Genomic DNA, 17,982 nt, shown 5'->3' on the forward strand with positions numbered 1-17,982 from the left:
TGTCCTGTTCCCCACCCTTCCCCAACTGGTAACCACTAGTTTGTTCTCTATATCTGTGAGTCTGCTTCTTTTTTGTTATATTCACTAGTTTGTTGTATTTTTTAGATTCCACATGTAAGTCATATCATATAGTATTTGTCTTTCTCTGTCTGACTTATTTCAGTTAGCATAATGCCTCCCAAGTCCATCCATGTTGCTGCAAATGGCAAAATCTCATTCTTTTTTATGGCTGAGTATTCCTGTGTGTGTGTGTGTGTGTGTGTTTGTGTGTACACACCACGTCTTTGTCCATTTATCTGTTGATGGACACTTCGGTTGCTTCCATATCTTGGCAATTGTAAGCAATGCTACTATGCACATTGGGGTGCATGTATCTTTTCGAATTAGTGTTTTTGTTTTTCTCGGATATATACCCAGGAGTGGAATTGCTGAGTCTTATGGTAGTTTTATGTTTAGTTTTTGGAGAAACCTCCATACCGTTTTCCACAGTGGCTGCACCAATTTACATTCCCACCAACAGTGTAGGAGGGTTCTCTTCTCTCCACATCCTCGCCAACATTTGTTACTTGTGTTCTTTTTGATGATAGCCATTCTGAGAGGTGCAAGGTTACATATCTCATTGTGGTTTTGGTTTGCATTTCCCTGATGATTATCGATGTTAAGCATCTTTTCATATGCCTGTTGGCCATCTGCATTTCCTCTGGCAAAACGTCTATTCACTTCTTCTGTCCATTTTTAAATTGGCTTGTTTGTTTTTTTGATGTTGAATTGTATGAGCTGTCTAAGAATTTGATACTAATTGAAGTAAATGTTTTTGTGGATTTCTTACTGAAGAAATTTATTCTAGCGGTATTACTGTCCACAGCACATCACACAGAACTGTTACACTCAGTTGGTGCCTATTTTTTATTTTGTGGAGATAGCATATTAGTGTATAATAAGAATTTATTTCTTCCTGGAGGTATTATATAATCCATGCTCTTATCTCTGTGTGAAAGCTGAGGTGCATTCTCTGTTAGCTGGGTTATTCGCTATTGCCTTTAAGCCAAAACATTTTACCTAATAGTATTGAATCACAGCTTGAGTCCAGAGTCTATCACGCTGCCATTGGCTGTGTTTTAGAAAATATCAGTGAAGTGACAATGATATCTGTCTATCTAAATTCAGAATATAAATCTTAAATACAGGTAGCAGGGAGTTCCTCTTAGTTAAGCCATGTTTGTTGTCTCACATGGTTATAACTGCTAGGTTGATAGTCTTGAAGCAAAAATAGATCCTTTTGTTCCAGCTTTGTGAGCTGTCTGTAAATATCTTTATTATCCAATGAAGCTTACGTCCATAGACTAACTCACTCGTATACTAATAGACTAATATATTCATAACCTTACTCATAACTATGTTATGTTCATAGACTAACTCACATGCAAGATAATATGCTTCATGAAGAGCTATAAATGTTCTAAGTGGTAGCCTATGATTGCCTTTCTCTGTATGACATTAGCTTCTTTTTAATTTGGAAGACTTATTTTAAGGGTACTCCTAATAAGATCTGGGGAGAGAGAGTGTGTGTGTGTGTGTGTGTGTGTGTGTGAGTGTGAGTGTGAGATTGATTTGGCTTTACCGTTGCCTTTATCTTGCGTCTGATGGGTTCAGCCAGGTGAATGGTGGTTTCTGAAGTATCATACTGCCCACTACAGTTAGCTTAAATGTGAAGCTTAATGTTTTAAAATTTGAACGTTGAGAATAAAACTTTTAAGGGTGCTTATTTGTAATAATAAAGAATAAGTAATAGTTAAATAACTAATTGATTAGGAAACACTTTAAATGATGACTGGATTGCTCAGTTTGCTCTGTGGAATTTTCATTATCCTTTCCTTCACAAAGTGTTCTGTATTTAGCCTGTCAGTATTCTGTTCTGAGCCCAGCATAGTATAAGTTGTTGCAACATACCGATTTTTTTCAAGTCCATTGGTGCATTCAATGAACAATTATTGAACGCATGTTATTTAACATTTATTCAAAGGATCTTCTTAACACTTTTTTTTCTTTTGATTTCGGTCAAACAAAAATCTGAAATTTAACAAATATAGCATTCTTTTTATTTTCCGGATCTCTTTTTCTTCTTCATATAATACATACCGAAAAGGCAGAAAATTCGTCTTTCTATACATGTATGCTACTGTCTTTAAAATTTGTCTCCTAAAATGTGAAAGATCTACCATTTCCTGCTAAGATGACGTCTGTTCCTATAGTGTTGTTCCACAGCCACTGATGAGGAATGACTTTATTTTCTCCTTTGCTGCAAAAGCAGTGAGATTTTTGAGGCTAGCAAAGCAGATTCTGGTTGGAGGGACACTGTGAGACAAATACTGTCTTAGCTCTAAAAACAAAGAATGATTGTTTTAGGCTGGAAGTAATCTCAGGGGCAGACCACCTCATCTGACTCCAGTACATTATTGGTCAAGTGTCTGACCCAGGGTCACAGAGCTGGGAATCAAACTAATACAGATGACTTCTGTTTTTGTTAAGGAATAAAATGAATGAATGTATAAATTTCATACCGGGTTCAATAGTTGTTGTTTCAACGAACATTCTCTTTTTTTTTTTTTTTATCAATCAGAATCCTGATGTTGGCTTGAAACCCGTGTGGTATAGTCCTAAAGTTTTCATTGAAGGTGCTGACGCAGAGACGTTGTCAGAGGGTGAGACGGTTACATTTATAAATTGGGGCAACATCAACATTACTAAAATACACAAGTAAGAACTTTTTGTTTGTTTTCAAATAAATATGGAAGGAAAGTCTTTTATGTTTATTCATTTATTAAAAATTACCTAATTCAGACCCATTCATGATGCTGGCTGGTACATCTACCCAGGCATAGATGCTGCAAATTCTGGACACATTAAGTTTTTTTCCCATATATGTTTCATTACATTAATAGGGTATTAGGATATTGCTTGTGATGTTGAAAACGACTACATGTAGATATAAAAAATAATTCTAATGCTTGAGGCCCCCCCTTTTATCATCTAATTCTCAGAATGCGATTGCATGGTGGAGAGATCCTTTGGACAGAATTTGTATGTATAACATTCTTTATCCTAAAGTCTACTTTATTTTTTATTTAAAATTTTTTTTTATTGGAGTATAGTTGCTTTACAATGTTGTGTTAGCTTCTACTGCACAGCAAAATGAATCAGCCGTACATATATATATATATCCCCTCCCTTTTGGCTTTCCCTCCCATTTAGGGCACCACAGGGCATTAAGTAGAGTCCTCTGTGCTATACAGTATGTTCCCATCAGTAGTTTATTTTATACCTACTATCAATAGTGTATGTGTGTCAGTCCCAGTCTCCCAGTTCCTCCCACCCCACCCCTTTCCCCCTTGGTATCCATACTTTTGTTCTCTACGTCTGTGTCTCTGTTTCTGCTTTGCAAGTATGGTCCTCTATACCATTTTCTAGATTCCACATGTATGGGTTAATATACGATATTTGTTTTTCTCTTTCTGACTTACTTCACTCTATATGACAGTCTAGGTCCTTTCATGTCTCTACAAATGACCCACTTTTGTTCCTTTTTATGGCTAATATTCCATTGTATATATGTACCACATCTTTTTATCCATTCCTCTGTTGATGGACACTAAAATCTACTCTAAGTTTAATCGTTTTGTGGTGAATATGAACTTCCCAGTTATTAGAGTGTGCTACACTTACCAGTTTGTTCTTAAGATTACACAAGTGGGACATAGTATGCTAAGATTAATTTAGTAAACTCTGAAATCTCAACTGTCCTGTCATTACATATGATGTCAAGTAATTGATAAATGTTTTGAAATACAGTATTTTAGGTTTTTAAACCTGAAAAAAGACGTAAAGATCTTTTAAATACTTACTCCAGGTGACTTTAAAATTCATAAACATGTTCATGTTCTTCATCAGATGTATGGGGGATCTGTCCAAATATTAGTATCTTGATAGCAGGGACTCTACTTCATTCATCTCTTAACCAGTTAATGTCTGGCACCTACTAGAAACTCAAATAAATGTTTTATTTGAAATTTTTCCAAAGAAAATTCCCTATCGATTTATCACAGGTACAGAACAAAATAATGCATTTGTGGCAGTTAAGGTTTGTTTTCTGAAAACACTTTCCTATCTTATTTTTAGAAATGCAGAAGGAAAAATTGTGTCTCTTGATGCAAAATTGAATTTGGAGAACAAAGACTATAAGAAAACCACTAAGATCACATGGCTTGCCGAGACCGAACATGCTCTTCCTGTCCCAGCAATCTGTGTCACTTACGAGCATTTGATCACAAAGCCCGTACTGGGAAAAGACGAGGACTTTAAGCAGTATGTCAACAAGAACAGTAAGGTAGCCTCCTGAAAGAAACCCTGTTTCCTCTTCCTCTGTTGTATCAGTATAACCTGTTCTTTAGAATTTTTAACATTAGTTTTAAGTATTTGTTTCCTCAGATAAACTGGAAAAGATTTCTAGAATTTTGTTGAAAACGATATAAAAGAATAATGTTCCCATTTTACAAATTCTAGAAACCGAGGCACAGTGAGGTTCAGTAAGTTGCTTGAGGACGGGCAATAAGGTGTAGAGCTGGGGTTCAAACCCAGGCCTCCTGGCTCTAGAACCCTTGTGCTTTAGTGCTGTGCCAGCGTGCCTTTCAGCTAGGTCTGTGTGTGCTTCTTGCATTGTACTTCATATTTATAGTGGGAGATTTCTTTATATCTGCAGAGACACCAATCAAGTTAGTTAAAAGGTTCATGAAGCCCATCAGTATATAAATGTTAACTTTTAGAAATATAATAAATAATTGTTATTTATTTTAATATTTCACTGTTTTACTGCATGTGCTTAAGTAGTAAAGTTTTTAACATATCCTGTTGCAGCTGCTGGAAAAGCTGCTTGCATCTTAGGGTTGTTTTTAGTGCTCTGATGTTCAAGAAAGTGTATTTTGGTCTTGTACCATCTTTACAGCATGAAGAATTAATGCTGGGGGATCCCTGCCTTAAGGATTTGAAAAAAGGAGACATTATACAACTCCAGAGACGAGGCTTCTTCATATGTGATCAACCTTATGAACCTGTTAGGTAAATCAGTGTAACTGAACATCTAAATGAAAATGCTTAAAATTCTTATAGTGAATAATATTTTAAAGATTGAACTTCCACTAAAATACTGTACCTGACAATTCTCTGTTCGGTTTCATTTGTTCTTCTGTGTTTACTATTTCAGACATCATCGTAACAAATTTTAACTTTGAAACAGCATAATATTAACAAATTTTATTTCTAGAACTAAACCATTCATCTTCACATGGTCCAAGTAAAAAGAAAAAAATTTCAGTGTTATCTTTGGATAAACATTATAACTATTACCTTTTCTTTTTTTCTAAATATATATATATATATATTTTTTTTTTTCCTAAATATATTTTTTATTGAAGTATAGTTGATTTACAGTGTTGTATTAATTACTGCTGTACAGCAGAGTGACTCAGTTGCACGTATATATATACATTTCCATATTCTTTTCCATTATGGTTTATCACAGGCAGCTTTTCTTTATAGTGTACTTTAATTGGATATATTGTAGAATACAAATAGTACAGCAGGTACAGTTAGAGGATTATAACAAATGTTTGTGTTTTTTTTAAACCATGAAGTAATAGAATTACTAGGAGAACTTTCAGTCTCTGAATTTTTGTTCGTGTTTCTTTTTTTTGTTTTTGCTATTTCTTATTGCATCTCTTTAACTTTGTGATCAGACCTCACTCCTGAGCTCCAGACTTGTGAATCTAATTAATGCCTTTTAGACATCTCTGAATAGATAACTTTCAAGTACCTCAAACTTCAAAATTCAAGATCCTAGTTACCATCTCTCCTCAGTTCTTCTCCTTCATCCCCCATTCTAATCAGTAAACCTTGTTGTTTGTACTGCTTGCCTAGTTCATCTCTGTGCATCTACTGCTCTGCCTTTGTTTCAGGCCCTTAGCATTTCTTCCTTGATTGCCAAAACAGTTTCTAAAGTAGTCTCTTCCTTCCAGTTTTGCACCTTTCTGATCCACTTTTCATATGGCCCCCAGTCTAAAAATTTCATAGTAACAATTTTATCACATTATCCCCCCCTGCTTAATAATTCTTGTTAGCTTCAGAGGAAAATCTAAACTTCTTAGTTTGGCATGCAAGATTTTTCATGTAATGGCCTCTCGACCCACCTGAGCCATCTGTGTTGTAGTTTACCTGTTCCTGATCCCTTCTGTTCAAGATACTGGACTGCTTGGGGCTTTCCAAAGTCATCAACTATCTTTGAACTTCTTGCTTTTTCCTGGAATGGCCATGCTTCTTTTTCTTCATCTGGGTAACCTTTCAAATGTTACTTCTTCCAGAGCTTTCTTGTATTCCTCTCATCTGGATAGGCACCCAACCTATGTGTCCCCATTGCAGCGAGCACTTTCCTCTTTAGAATATTTATCACGTGCTGTTGTATCTATCTTTCTGTCTGTCTGTCTATCTATCTTGTTTCCACCACTGGAAATTCATTAAGGGCAGATACTTTTTTCATGTTCATGTTAGTATCATGTTGCCGTTAGTCAAATAAGACCATGTGTGTAAACGGCATGCACAGTGCCCAGTACTTATTAAGCCCTTGTTAAATATTTAGTGGTGGTGGTGGTGGTGGTGGTGGTGGTAGTGATGGTCCCAACCAGAGTCATGCCCAGAAGAGAGTAGGCTCTCAGTTTATTCTGAAAGAATTGTTGAACTTTTAGACACGTGGTGCTGTATCAGCAAACACATGCAAGAGTGAGCGGACCCCTACCTCATACCATGTATAAAAATTAACTCAAATATGGATCAGGGACCTGAATGTAAGAGCTAAACTATAAAACTCTTAAAGGAAAACATAAGTTTAAGTCTTTGTAACCTTAGCAGTGCTTTCTTAAATATAACACCTAAAGCATAAGCAACCAAAGAAAATATACATAAATTGGACTATATCAAAAATTTTTGTGCTTCAGAGGACACCATCAGGAAAGTGAAAAGACAGTCCACAGAATGAGAGGAAAATATTTGCACGTGTATCTGATAAAGGACTTGTATGCAGAATAAATAAAGAATCCTTACAACTTGATAATAAAAGGACAGTTAAAAACGGACAAAGACATTCTCCAAAGCAGATATACAAGTGGTCAATAAACACATGAATAGATGCTCAATATTATTAGTTATTAGGGAAATGCAAATCAAGACCACAGTGAGATATCATTCCGTATCCCCTTGGATGGCTGTAATCAAGAAGGCAGGCAGTAACAAGTGTTGAGGATGTGGAGAAATTGGAACCCTCATACATTGCTAATAGGATTGTAAAATGATGTACTTACTTTGGAAAACAATGTGGCAGTTCCTCAGAAAGTTAAATATAGTGTTATCATTTGACCTAGCATTTCCACTTTTATGTATATACCCAAGAAAAGTAATAACATATGTTCACACAAAAAGTTGTACATGAATGCTCATAGCAGCATCATTCGTAATAGACAAAAGGTACAAACAACCCAGATGTCCAACAGCTGATGAATGGATAAACAAAATGTGGTGTATCCATACAAGGGAATATTTTTCAGCCATAAAAAAAAGTGAAGCGCTGATTCATGCTATAACACGCATGAGCCTTGTAAGCATTATGCTAAGTGAAGTAAGCTGGTCACAACAGACCACGTATTGTATGATTTCGTTTATGTGAAATGTCCAGAATAGACAAATTCATACAAACAAAGTTAAATTAGTGGTTGCTAGGGAAGGCATGGGAGACTGGCAGGTAGGGTACAGAGGGCCTTTTTAGGGTGATGAGAATGGTTTAAAATTAGATAGTGGTGATGGTTGCACAGTTTTATGTAACCAGGGGTAGTGTACTTTCAAAGGGTGGAGTTTTTGGTATGTGAATTATATTTCAATATGGCCATATTCAGAAATACTGAAGAGATGTATAGGATTCTGTTGTCACTAAATTCTCTCACTTATTTTTACTGTGTGGCCTTTGCCACAAAATTCAAAAAAATATTTTGCTTATGAGTAGTCTCAAGGGCAGTGGATTTTGCTAATGACTGTACCCTTTAGAATTGAGAAATTCCTACAAAATAAATGTTGTACAGAAATTCTTCTGCTCATAAGCAGATTAGGTGTGGTATGTAGATGCATTTCTTTTAAGTCAAGAGTGAGACCATGAACATCCACTCATGCCATTTCTGGTGGCCAGAGTAGATGTAACTTTGTCCTGAACTTAGCATTTTCATATCCATGAAAGTTCATAAATTGAAAGTTTATGGTTAGCACTGTCAGTTTTTATATATTGTTTTTAAACTACTCTGAAGAGACTCTGATTTGAATAAGAGAATGGACTATATACTTATACCTTGAAAAGTATTAACAGTGCCATTGAATTAATCTAGGAATTCAATTTTAATTGCTGTTCAGATAATTTTGTTCAAACAAACTTTTTTGTCCCTTCATTTTCTTTTTAGTCCATATAGTTGCATAGAAGCTCCATGCATTCTGATATACATTCCTGATGGGCATACGAAGGAAATGCCAACATCTGGGTCAAAGGAAAAGACCAAAGTAGAAACAACAAAGAATGAGGTAAATAATTGACTTTTATGGATATGTCTCTAATCAATGATCTTTCTGTCCTAGGGTTTAGAATCTGTTTGTTTACAAAGATTGTCTTCCTCACTGTTGAGATCTAAGAAGACAATAACTCTAACTCTTGAGATTTTTGTTGTTGTTGTTCTTTCTTGTAAGATTTTAAAATACCCTGCAAAACAAGATTTTCAAAAGTTAATTTTTTTATGTGAAAGAGTAAGAAAGACTAGATTAAAAGAATCTTTTAGAGAAGCCTTTTTAAAATTCTAATAGAGCTGCAGTAGATCCTTGCCCAAGAAAACAAGTCGTTAAGACAGTGTTAGGACGGTGACCTGGTTTTCTGGCCCCCTGTCTGTACGTTATCAAACTCCAGTGCATCTTGGAGAGGAGCTCCCAACAGTCATTGAGGTTCAGAAAAGAGAAAAAGGGCAGATAAGAAACTTTGCCTCTTTCTGGTTTTTTTTCATCTTGGGGGTAATGCTTAATCTCTGTCTTTAAGAATGAGTTAGGAATCTTCCTGGCAGTCCAGGTCTGGAGGACATTCCGGATAGAGACACAGCTTCTGTCCTCATTTTACAGGATGTGGATTTGAGAGGCCGTGACATGTCTAGAGATTTCGGGGGTTTATTGTGCAGGCCAGAGGTCCTCAAACTTCCTCATTTCATAGCCTCCTTAGTTTCCCAGTAATTTTTTTCATGACACCTCTAGGCTGAATGAAATTCCTAACTGTTCTCTTTATTAAGTAGTTAAGTTCAAGCAACTAGATAAATATTTATATCCCAGTAACTTAGTAGCCATTTGAAAAAAATCATATACATAAATTGAAGGAAAAGAAACTTAAATTTCATTTATAAAAGATTTTGTTCTTAAATGTTAAATATTTAAATTTCTTATTTTTATTTCATTCTTAAAATGACGTATTAATTGAAAGAAAAAAATAATACTTTTATTTCTTCCTTGAACCTTGGACTCAGATTGGACACTACCATGCTTATTTTCTGTTTCCACAATGATTTTCCTGTGGTATTTGATTTTTAACACAACAGCTGGAAAAATCCAGCTTTGCAAAGATATGGCATCATTGAAAGGAATATAGCACACTCTATATATCGAGCCACCTTGAACTTGTAGTATGCAGTGTTTGACAGATGTTGGATATGTTACTGTTTACCTTAGATATTTAAAACATCCTGTGGTGTCCCTAGGAATTTCCAGTGGCTCCCTGGAACACCTTGCTGCATAGTTTGGGGTCCATAGGTGTTGGCAGTTGTGTAGTCATTGAAGATTTGGTAGCAGTGAAGAAGATAGTTTGGAGGGTGGATTGGATGTAGGATTAGAAGATGTGATAAGTGGTCAGGAAGCCAGAGCATGAGGGCATGGAGGAAATAAAGTAGGACATGAATTCAGGAAGTAGAATAGGAAGACAGTAACTTCTAGTTTTGTTTTGGTTGACTAGGTAAGTGAGTGGTAAATAACCTGAGCTAGGGAAGACAGAAGCACAGTTTATTAGGAGATACAAGCTTGGAACTGTTAAGAGCCGGAATGTCATGACTTGAGCTTTTAATTTACACAAACTAAAAGCTATGTAGTCTTAGCCAAAAGAAAATTAAAGGAAGAGAAGTAAGAATTTAAGTAGGGCAGTATCCTTGTGCTATTTATATACCAGCAGTTCTCAAACTTTTTGGTTTCACACTTAGAAATGATTGAGGACCTTCGTTTACGTGGATTATATTTATCAGTGTTTGCCATAAAAATTAAAATTGAGAAGTTTTAAAAGAATTTATTAATTCATTTAAAAAATAGCAATAATAAACCCAACCATATGTTTATATAAATAACTTTTTTTTATGAAATATAACTGTTTTCTAAAAGAAAACTTTTAGTTAGGAGAGTGGTATGGTTTTGCATTTTTGCAAATCTTTTTAATTTGCCTTAGCCTCCAAAAAACTGCGCTGTGTACTCATGAGAGAGTGAGAGCAAAAAGGACAAATTACATCTTATTATTATCATGAAAATAGCTGTGACCTTGCGGACCTCCTTTGAAAAGGTCTCAGAAACCCTCTGGGGTTTGTAGGCCACACCTTGAGAACCGCTAGTATATATACTAGAATAGCACGAGATGGGAAATTCGGCTACTGTTCCCTCATTGGTCCCAATTTACACCTGTGCCTCTCATCTTTTACATTTCCTGTAAAGTTATTAGTATTATGCTATGAGTTAATGTATGTGTTCTTTTTTTTCGGTCTTCATTGCTGAGCACGGGCTTTCTCTAGTTGTGGCGAGCAGGGGCTACTCTTCGTTGTGGTACACGGGCTTCTCATTGTGGTGGCTTCTCTTGTTGTGGAGCATGGGCTCTAGGCATGCGAGCTTCAGTAGTTGTGGCATGCGGGCTCAGTAGTTGTGGCTCGCAGCCCCTAGAGCGCAGGCTCAGTAGTTGTGGCCCATGGGCTTAGTTGCTCCACATGTGGGATCTTCCTGGACCAGGGCTCGAACCCGTGTCCCCTGCATTGGCAGGCGGATTCTTAACCACTGCGCCACCAGGGAAGCCCCAGTGTATGTGTTCTTGAAAAACTTTATGTTCTACAAAATGACATACTAATCAGGAAAAATAGGATTGGGGCAAACCACTAAAAACTTGCATCTTTTGTGGTTTCATTCAGATTGTGGCTGGGTAGCAGTCATTGAAGGCTCAGTGAGGCTGGACATCCCAAATGGCTCACCCACGTGGGTGGCAGTTGATGCTGGCTGTTGGCTAGGAGCTCAGTGGAGGTGTTGACAGACAGCTTCAGCATGGGATGTTCAGGGTAGTGAGACTTTGTATGTGACAGATCAGGGCTCCAAAAGTGAGCATCCAATAGACAAGTTCGAAGCATCGCTGTATGGTTTATGATTTAACCTCGGAAACCTCACATAGAGTCCCTTCTGCCATGTTGTATTGGTTGAACAGTCATAACCTTGCCCAGATTCAAGGGAGAGGATGTAGAGGCTTCTTGGTGGGAGGAGTATCAAAAAGTTTTTGGAAAAGCTTTGAAACCTGCGCAGATCCTAATAGAAGTTAAAATACAGTTGACGGGCATTTGTACCCAACATTGCAGTCAGCCATTGTTGCAGCCTTAAACCTTAGGGGTACTGCTCTCTCTTTTGATATATAGATCTTTGACGGTATTTGCCTCCAGTAGATACCGGTGTTATCAAAATTAAAGTCTGGGGACTTCCCTGGTGGCGTAGTGGTTAACAATCCGCCTGCCAATGCAAGGGACACGGGTTCGAACCCTGGATCTCACATGCCGTGGAGCAACTAAGCCCATGCACCACAAGTACTGAGCCTGAGCTCTAGAGCCTGCAAGCCACAACTACTGAGCCCACGTGCCACAACTACTGAAGCATGTGTGCCTAGAGCCCATGCTCTGCAACAAGGGAAGCCACGACAGTGAGAAGCCCGCACACCGCAACGAAGAGTAGCCCCCGCTCGCCGCAACTAGAGAAACCCTGCGCACAGCAACAAAGACCCAACACAGCCAAAAATAAATAAATAAATTAGTTAATTAATTAAAAAAAATTAAAGTCTGATCCAGGGAGTACCCTGCTTCAACACTTTTTTTTTTTTTTGAGCAGAAGAGGATATATAATATATTTGAAACTTCTTCATCCATGCTTGCACCTTCATTAGATGGTTTAATGTTATGGAAAACAGTTTTTTTAAAGTACCACCTGCCCTAAAGGAATGCACTTATACAGACTTTCTCGTTCTTCTGTAAGATTGTCATGTATTTCTAAAGCTTTCTCTTTAATTGTGAGTAAGCTTTTTCCTTTATGCTCGTTTGACATAAAACATTAACACACTGGGAGAAATCACGTACAAGGTGATGTGATTTTTCAGCATTATATTGATATTGTTCCACTGTTTACCAACCATGAATGAGTCAGTTCATCTTACCAAAAATAAGTGTAGCAGAACAGACTGCATATAATTTTGATAACAATGGCTTCCTTTATTGTAGTCTTCCCTTATTATATAATATTATGCACTTATATATGCATATTAATGTTTATGACTGTACATATACATACCTCACCAAAAAATATACTATAAATTATGAGTGATTTAAGGAATTTTGGGGGACTAATTTTTTAGTGTATGTGGTTTTTTACTTACATGGTGATTTTAGAACCTAATCTCCATGTAAAATGCAACTTTGATACAGCTTGAGGTGCCTCTTAGCTATCCAGGTAAAGATGTCTGGAAGACCATTCAGAATACTGGGTCTGGTATCAGGACAGAGTTCTGGAGTAGAGACAAAACATTTTGGAGTTTAATACATATGGCTCAATGAATATGTATGAGATTATTCTGAAAAATTAAGTAGAAGACCATTAAAAAAGTCACAGGGAAGGTATGGTGTAGCAGGGTTTTAAAGTTGGAAGGGTTTCAGTAGGAGGAAAACATTCTAAGCGAAAGAAGAGCATGACATTGAGAATAAATACAGTATAGTTATTCACTATCCAGAAATCAGTTTAGGGAACATATCTCTGGATTTGTTGCACATGCTTATATACAACCATATGCCTATAAATATATAATTTTACACAAATGGAATTGTTTCACAGCATTACTATAAAATTGTTTCACAGTATTTCATGGAGCTCTTGCCTTGTCAACAATCTAGATATATCTCATCTTTTAAAAAATTAGTAATAATACCTAACTTATTGATATTTACTTTTTCTCAGCCTTTGTAACTAAGAGCTTTACATAGATTTATTACCTTTTATTTCCCATCAACCTGATGGGTTCAATACAATTATTATCCCTCTCTTATGGTTAAAAAGCAGAACTGGCTTAAGTAACTAATTCAAGGTTGCACAGCTAGTGTGTGGTAGAGCAGATCTGGTGGGTGTGTCATAATTTCTTTAAATAGTCCTCTAATGGTAATGATTTAGGTTCAGTTTTTTGCTGTAATAAAAATGCTCCAGTGAATATCTGTGTACCTCTACCTTTGTTTACTTCTGTTATTTCTCATTAGGATAAATTTTTAGGAATGAGATTATTCATTTAAACTTTTTAAGGAGTAAAATTTTTAAATTTTGTTTTTAACTTAAAACATTAGAAAACAGTTTGATATAATTTTGTGGAGAGATTTTTAACATGAATTAATTTTACTTTTGGTTTTCTGCCTCTGTAGGCAGCTACTCCTCTTAAGACAAGGTCAGCTCCTTCTTTGAATAATACTTGCGCTACGTCTGAGGATTCCTTGGTCCTTTACAACAGAGTGGCTGTTCAAGGGGATGTGGTTCGTGAATTAAAAGCCAAGAAAGCAGCAAAGGAAGATATAGATGCAGCTGTAAAACAGCTTTTGTCTTTGAAGGCTGAATATAAGGAGAAAACTGGCCAGGAATATAAACTTGGAAATCCTCCTGCTGCAATAATACAGAATGTTTCTTCTAAATCATCATCAGATATTCTGGAAAGTAAATCTCTGTATGATGAAGTTGCTGCACAAGGGGAGGTGGTTCGTAAACTGAAAGCTGAAAAAGCCCCTAAGGTCAGTATCCTGGAACGAGTTTAGACACATTGTAAGTAAGCTTATGAAGTCAAACGACCTAGGCTAGTCTCATCTTATGAGACATGTTGTCTGTAGACTGTCCGATTGAGTATTTTGACGTAACAGTCAACATTTATTGATACATGCTATCTGCCAAGCTCTGGAAATATTAGTGTGAGACAGCTTACCATCTAGTGGGGGCGTGGGGCTGAGGAAGAGCCATGCACAGACTGTAATCCTGTATGATATGTATAAATGGCTCTCAGAAGTGTCTGTGTCTGAAGTAGAGATGCTGGGAGCATGCAAGTTCTTATCCCAGATCCTGACATTCGCCACAATGATGCCATCCTGGGAACACTCCTGGGCAGAAATTTTCAAGAAGATTTAACATACACACCTTTGAAATAAAAGGTTTGGGGAGGGGCATATTTCATTTGAAAATAAAATCAATATTCTGATTTGGAAAAAAAAAAAAAAGTGTCTGTGTCTGCAAGTGGCAGGCAAGGGGGAAACAGTTATAAAGGATATTTAAAGTAGTCCTGAAGTAGAAGAAGCCCTTTAAGGTGAATGACTTTCAGAGGAGGTACTCTTAGTGTAGATCTGTGGTTCTCAAGCTTTATTGTGCATCAGAATTACCAGAGAGCTGGCTAAAACACAGACTGCTGGGCCCTACCTCTTGAGTGTCTGCTTCAGTAAGTCCAGAGCATGCAGAGAGTATGCATTTGTAAAAAGTTGTTCAGGCGGTGCTGATGCCGCTGGCCTGGGACTGGGTGTAGAAGATGCACCAGCAAAAGTTCGAGGTATATTCAGGGAATAATGAGTTGTCAAGAGGTTTCTGACCAGTGACTATTTCAGACTTTTCGTAGGGGAGCCCTCAGGTGATACCACATTTTGACTGAAGTATAAATTTCATTCTCGTTTTAACGATATCTTTAGGAAAAACATTTAGCCAAGTGGGTGGTAGCACTGAGTGTGGTACAGGATTGCTTGCTGTAAATAAGAGGCAAAAGGAATGGCATCTGGGATAGAGAAGAATCAAGTTTAATAATCACGTCATGTAGTTCTACTCAAATAGTAGCATAGTTCTAAAACATGATCAAATTAGTAGTGCTGTAACTGGATAAGTAAGCTACCAAAAACTGTAGAATCTGGGCTGTGGCATGAACACAGAGAGATGTGACGAACCACTGGGCTTGACTTACGTGACTGGAGGAGATCTGTTCTAAAGTGTTCCCAGGGATCTGTTGTCTGGTCAATATCCTGGGCTTTGGTGGGAGAATGATTGAGTAACTTGAGGTTGTAAATTCCTCACCTCATTAACAAGTTTTTCTGCATCTGACTAGAAACCCTGTCCCCTAAGATACTTTCATTCGTGGACATTTGACCTCTGCTGAGGAGAGCAAACGCTTTGGGGAGATCTTGGGTTTTGCTCCAGGAGTTATTATTTTTGTCTCTTCATTGTGAAGTGTGAGAAATCTTTTCTCCTTTCTCTTCAACGAGACTGTTGAAGTCCTGCATAGCTGTGATGCTATAAAACAGCTTTGCTTCAAAGAATGAAGGCTGGTAGGTGTATGGGTTGGGCATATAAACCCTTGATGTTTCCTATCCTGTGGTGAGGTTAGGAGCATTTGTACTCTCTGTATATGTCATACACTCACTATGGACCCTTTTCTAGATGTAATTTGAGGGGAAGGGCTTTGCTCTTTACATTCCTTCATTCTGAGTAGAGTATGTGATATTCTGTGCTGATTCTTGGTCAGCTGCTTACGTGTGGGGCAGTAACAACGGCAACCATTATACTCACAGCAACAGCCAACTCAGTTTCCCATCCTGCTGGGTTAATGGATCACATCCATAAAATAGCACTGTTGAAGTTATGAAAGTCAGCCTGTGGGTAAAAAACTCTAAATTTCTTTGGAAATTGGGCAGGTACTTTCACTAGGTGCTTTTTGATAATGATAAATGTGATACTGAAATGAATCTGACTTCAGTGTAGTTTAACCTACATTTATTGAAAGCCTACAATGTACCATATCTGTGTTTCAAAATATTACTTATATATATATGTTTTTTTCTCTAAATGCTAACAGTAGTAAATTGCTCTTTTTTCCTGAGAACCAACGCAGTTACTATGAATGGAAGTGTTATGTAGACTATATCTGGCACTGTTCACTATACATTGCTATTTTTGCATTTAATCCTCACAACACCACATACAATAATATTCAAATAATACTCCTTTTTTTATTTGTTGGTTTTAGTAGCCAATGAGAAACTACTTTCTGAAGTGAATAGGAATATAAAAGTAACTTCCTGAAGTTTGCAAAGCGTGGATTCCTATTTTGACTCATTCCCAAGTCATTTCCAGTTAGAGACGTTCTAAGCACCAGAGAGTCATGGTTTTACTAGTTTGTTATTATTTATTAAGCAAGTCTGTGCTTGTTTTACATTAATTTGTCTAAGCCACTTTGTCATTCCATTTCCTACGTCATGTTACTACCACTAAAGTAAGGAAAGTGGTTGGCTGAGGTTTTATAGTTACAGGTTTCAATGAGACTTTTCTTCCTCTATTCGTTCCCCCCCACCCCTTTTCTTTTTCAGGATCAGATCGGTGATTCCGTGCATGAACTTTTAAGCATGAAGGCAGAATATGAGCATAATGTGGGCAAAGAATTAAAACCTTCAAGTTCACCCTCTGCTCCCCTTTCCTTTTCCTCCTGCCCAGTAGATAGTTGCGTTACAGTGCTGGATCAAGCAGAGTGTGAGGTGGAAATCCAAGAACACACCAAATATTTAATAACTCTTACTGCTGAGTTACTTTAATAGTTAAGGCCACTTTCAGATTTTAAGTATTAACTTTGAAAGTTTTAAAGTTGCAGTCCCAAAAAATAAAGTTTTGGTTTTGAACAGATTCTTCTGATTTGAAATTTGAGTGAAGTGTTTTGAACATGAATTTATAGTATTTCTTGAAATGGGAGTCAGAAAATGGTAAGTCAAAGGTTTTATGGAATACTATGACACTTCAGACTCCAGGACAGGGCTTGGCAAACTGTGGCCTGCACCTGTGTTCTGTAAGTGAAATGTTCCTGGAACACGACCACACTTACTAGTTTACATATTGTCCACGGCCGTTTTAGCGCTGTAATTCCAGAGCTGAGGAGTTGCAACAGACTTGCAAGGCCTGATATATTTACTATCTGGCCGGGCCCTTTATTATTGAAAAGTCTTTCCCTTAGAGGAAAGACTTTTCAGAACCTTTATAGTTAAGGATTTTAAAAATTGAAGTAATGAATGGCAGTAAGATCAGATGATGACTATGTTGAATCAAAATCATAATCCACAGTTGTTTGGTCTTGTCAAACCTCGTCTGTGTTGAGGGGGTGCTGGTCACCTTTTACTTCTGCGCTGGCAGCATTTTAATTCACAGCACCTTGCATTTCATGCCCCCAGTAATTCATCTTAAATGTTTCTCCAACCTTTGCTCTTTTGTATTTTACACCAATGTTTTTGGTTTTAAAACCCAAATCACAGTTTATCAAGAAAGGAGACACATTGTTATATCCCTTTGTCCATTAAACAGACTGTTCTAGAAAACCACTACCCCTCACACCCACCCCAAATAGCCTTAAGAATTCTCAGGCCAAAAAATAATGTCGTAGGCGGAGAAAATGAGAAGAAACAAACCCGTCTTTCCCTTGATGGTTTTGAGCTTCTTGTTTGGAATTTGTGTTAGTGGGTTTCTGCTATATTTGTATGTGGTACTTAATGCAAACTT

General features: G+C 37.1%; 1 protein-coding gene across 2 annotated transcripts in view; it reads left to right on the forward strand.

Moving 5' to 3' along the window:
• EPRS1 (glutamyl-prolyl-tRNA synthetase 1) overlaps positions 1–17,982 on the forward strand; it is a 67,965-nt gene that overhangs the window by 26,292 nt on the left and 23,691 nt on the right. For both annotated transcript variants that reach the window (XM_036841345.1, XM_036841356.1), the window contains 5 exons: positions 2,621–2,757; positions 4,177–4,384; positions 5,000–5,112; positions 8,544–8,661; positions 13,848–14,207. In XM_036841345.1, coding sequence (XP_036697240.1) covers positions 2,621–2,757; positions 4,177–4,384; positions 5,000–5,112; positions 8,544–8,661; positions 13,848–14,207 — 936 coding nt within the window. The remainder of the gene's footprint in view (positions 1–2,620; positions 2,758–4,176; positions 4,385–4,999; positions 5,113–8,543; positions 8,662–13,847; positions 14,208–17,982) is intronic.

Source organism: Balaenoptera musculus, chromosome 1, assembly GCF_009873245.2.
Source record: "Balaenoptera musculus isolate JJ_BM4_2016_0621 chromosome 1, mBalMus1.pri.v3, whole genome shotgun sequence".
Classification (NCBI taxonomy): Eukaryota; Metazoa; Chordata; class Mammalia; order Artiodactyla; family Balaenopteridae; genus Balaenoptera; species Balaenoptera musculus.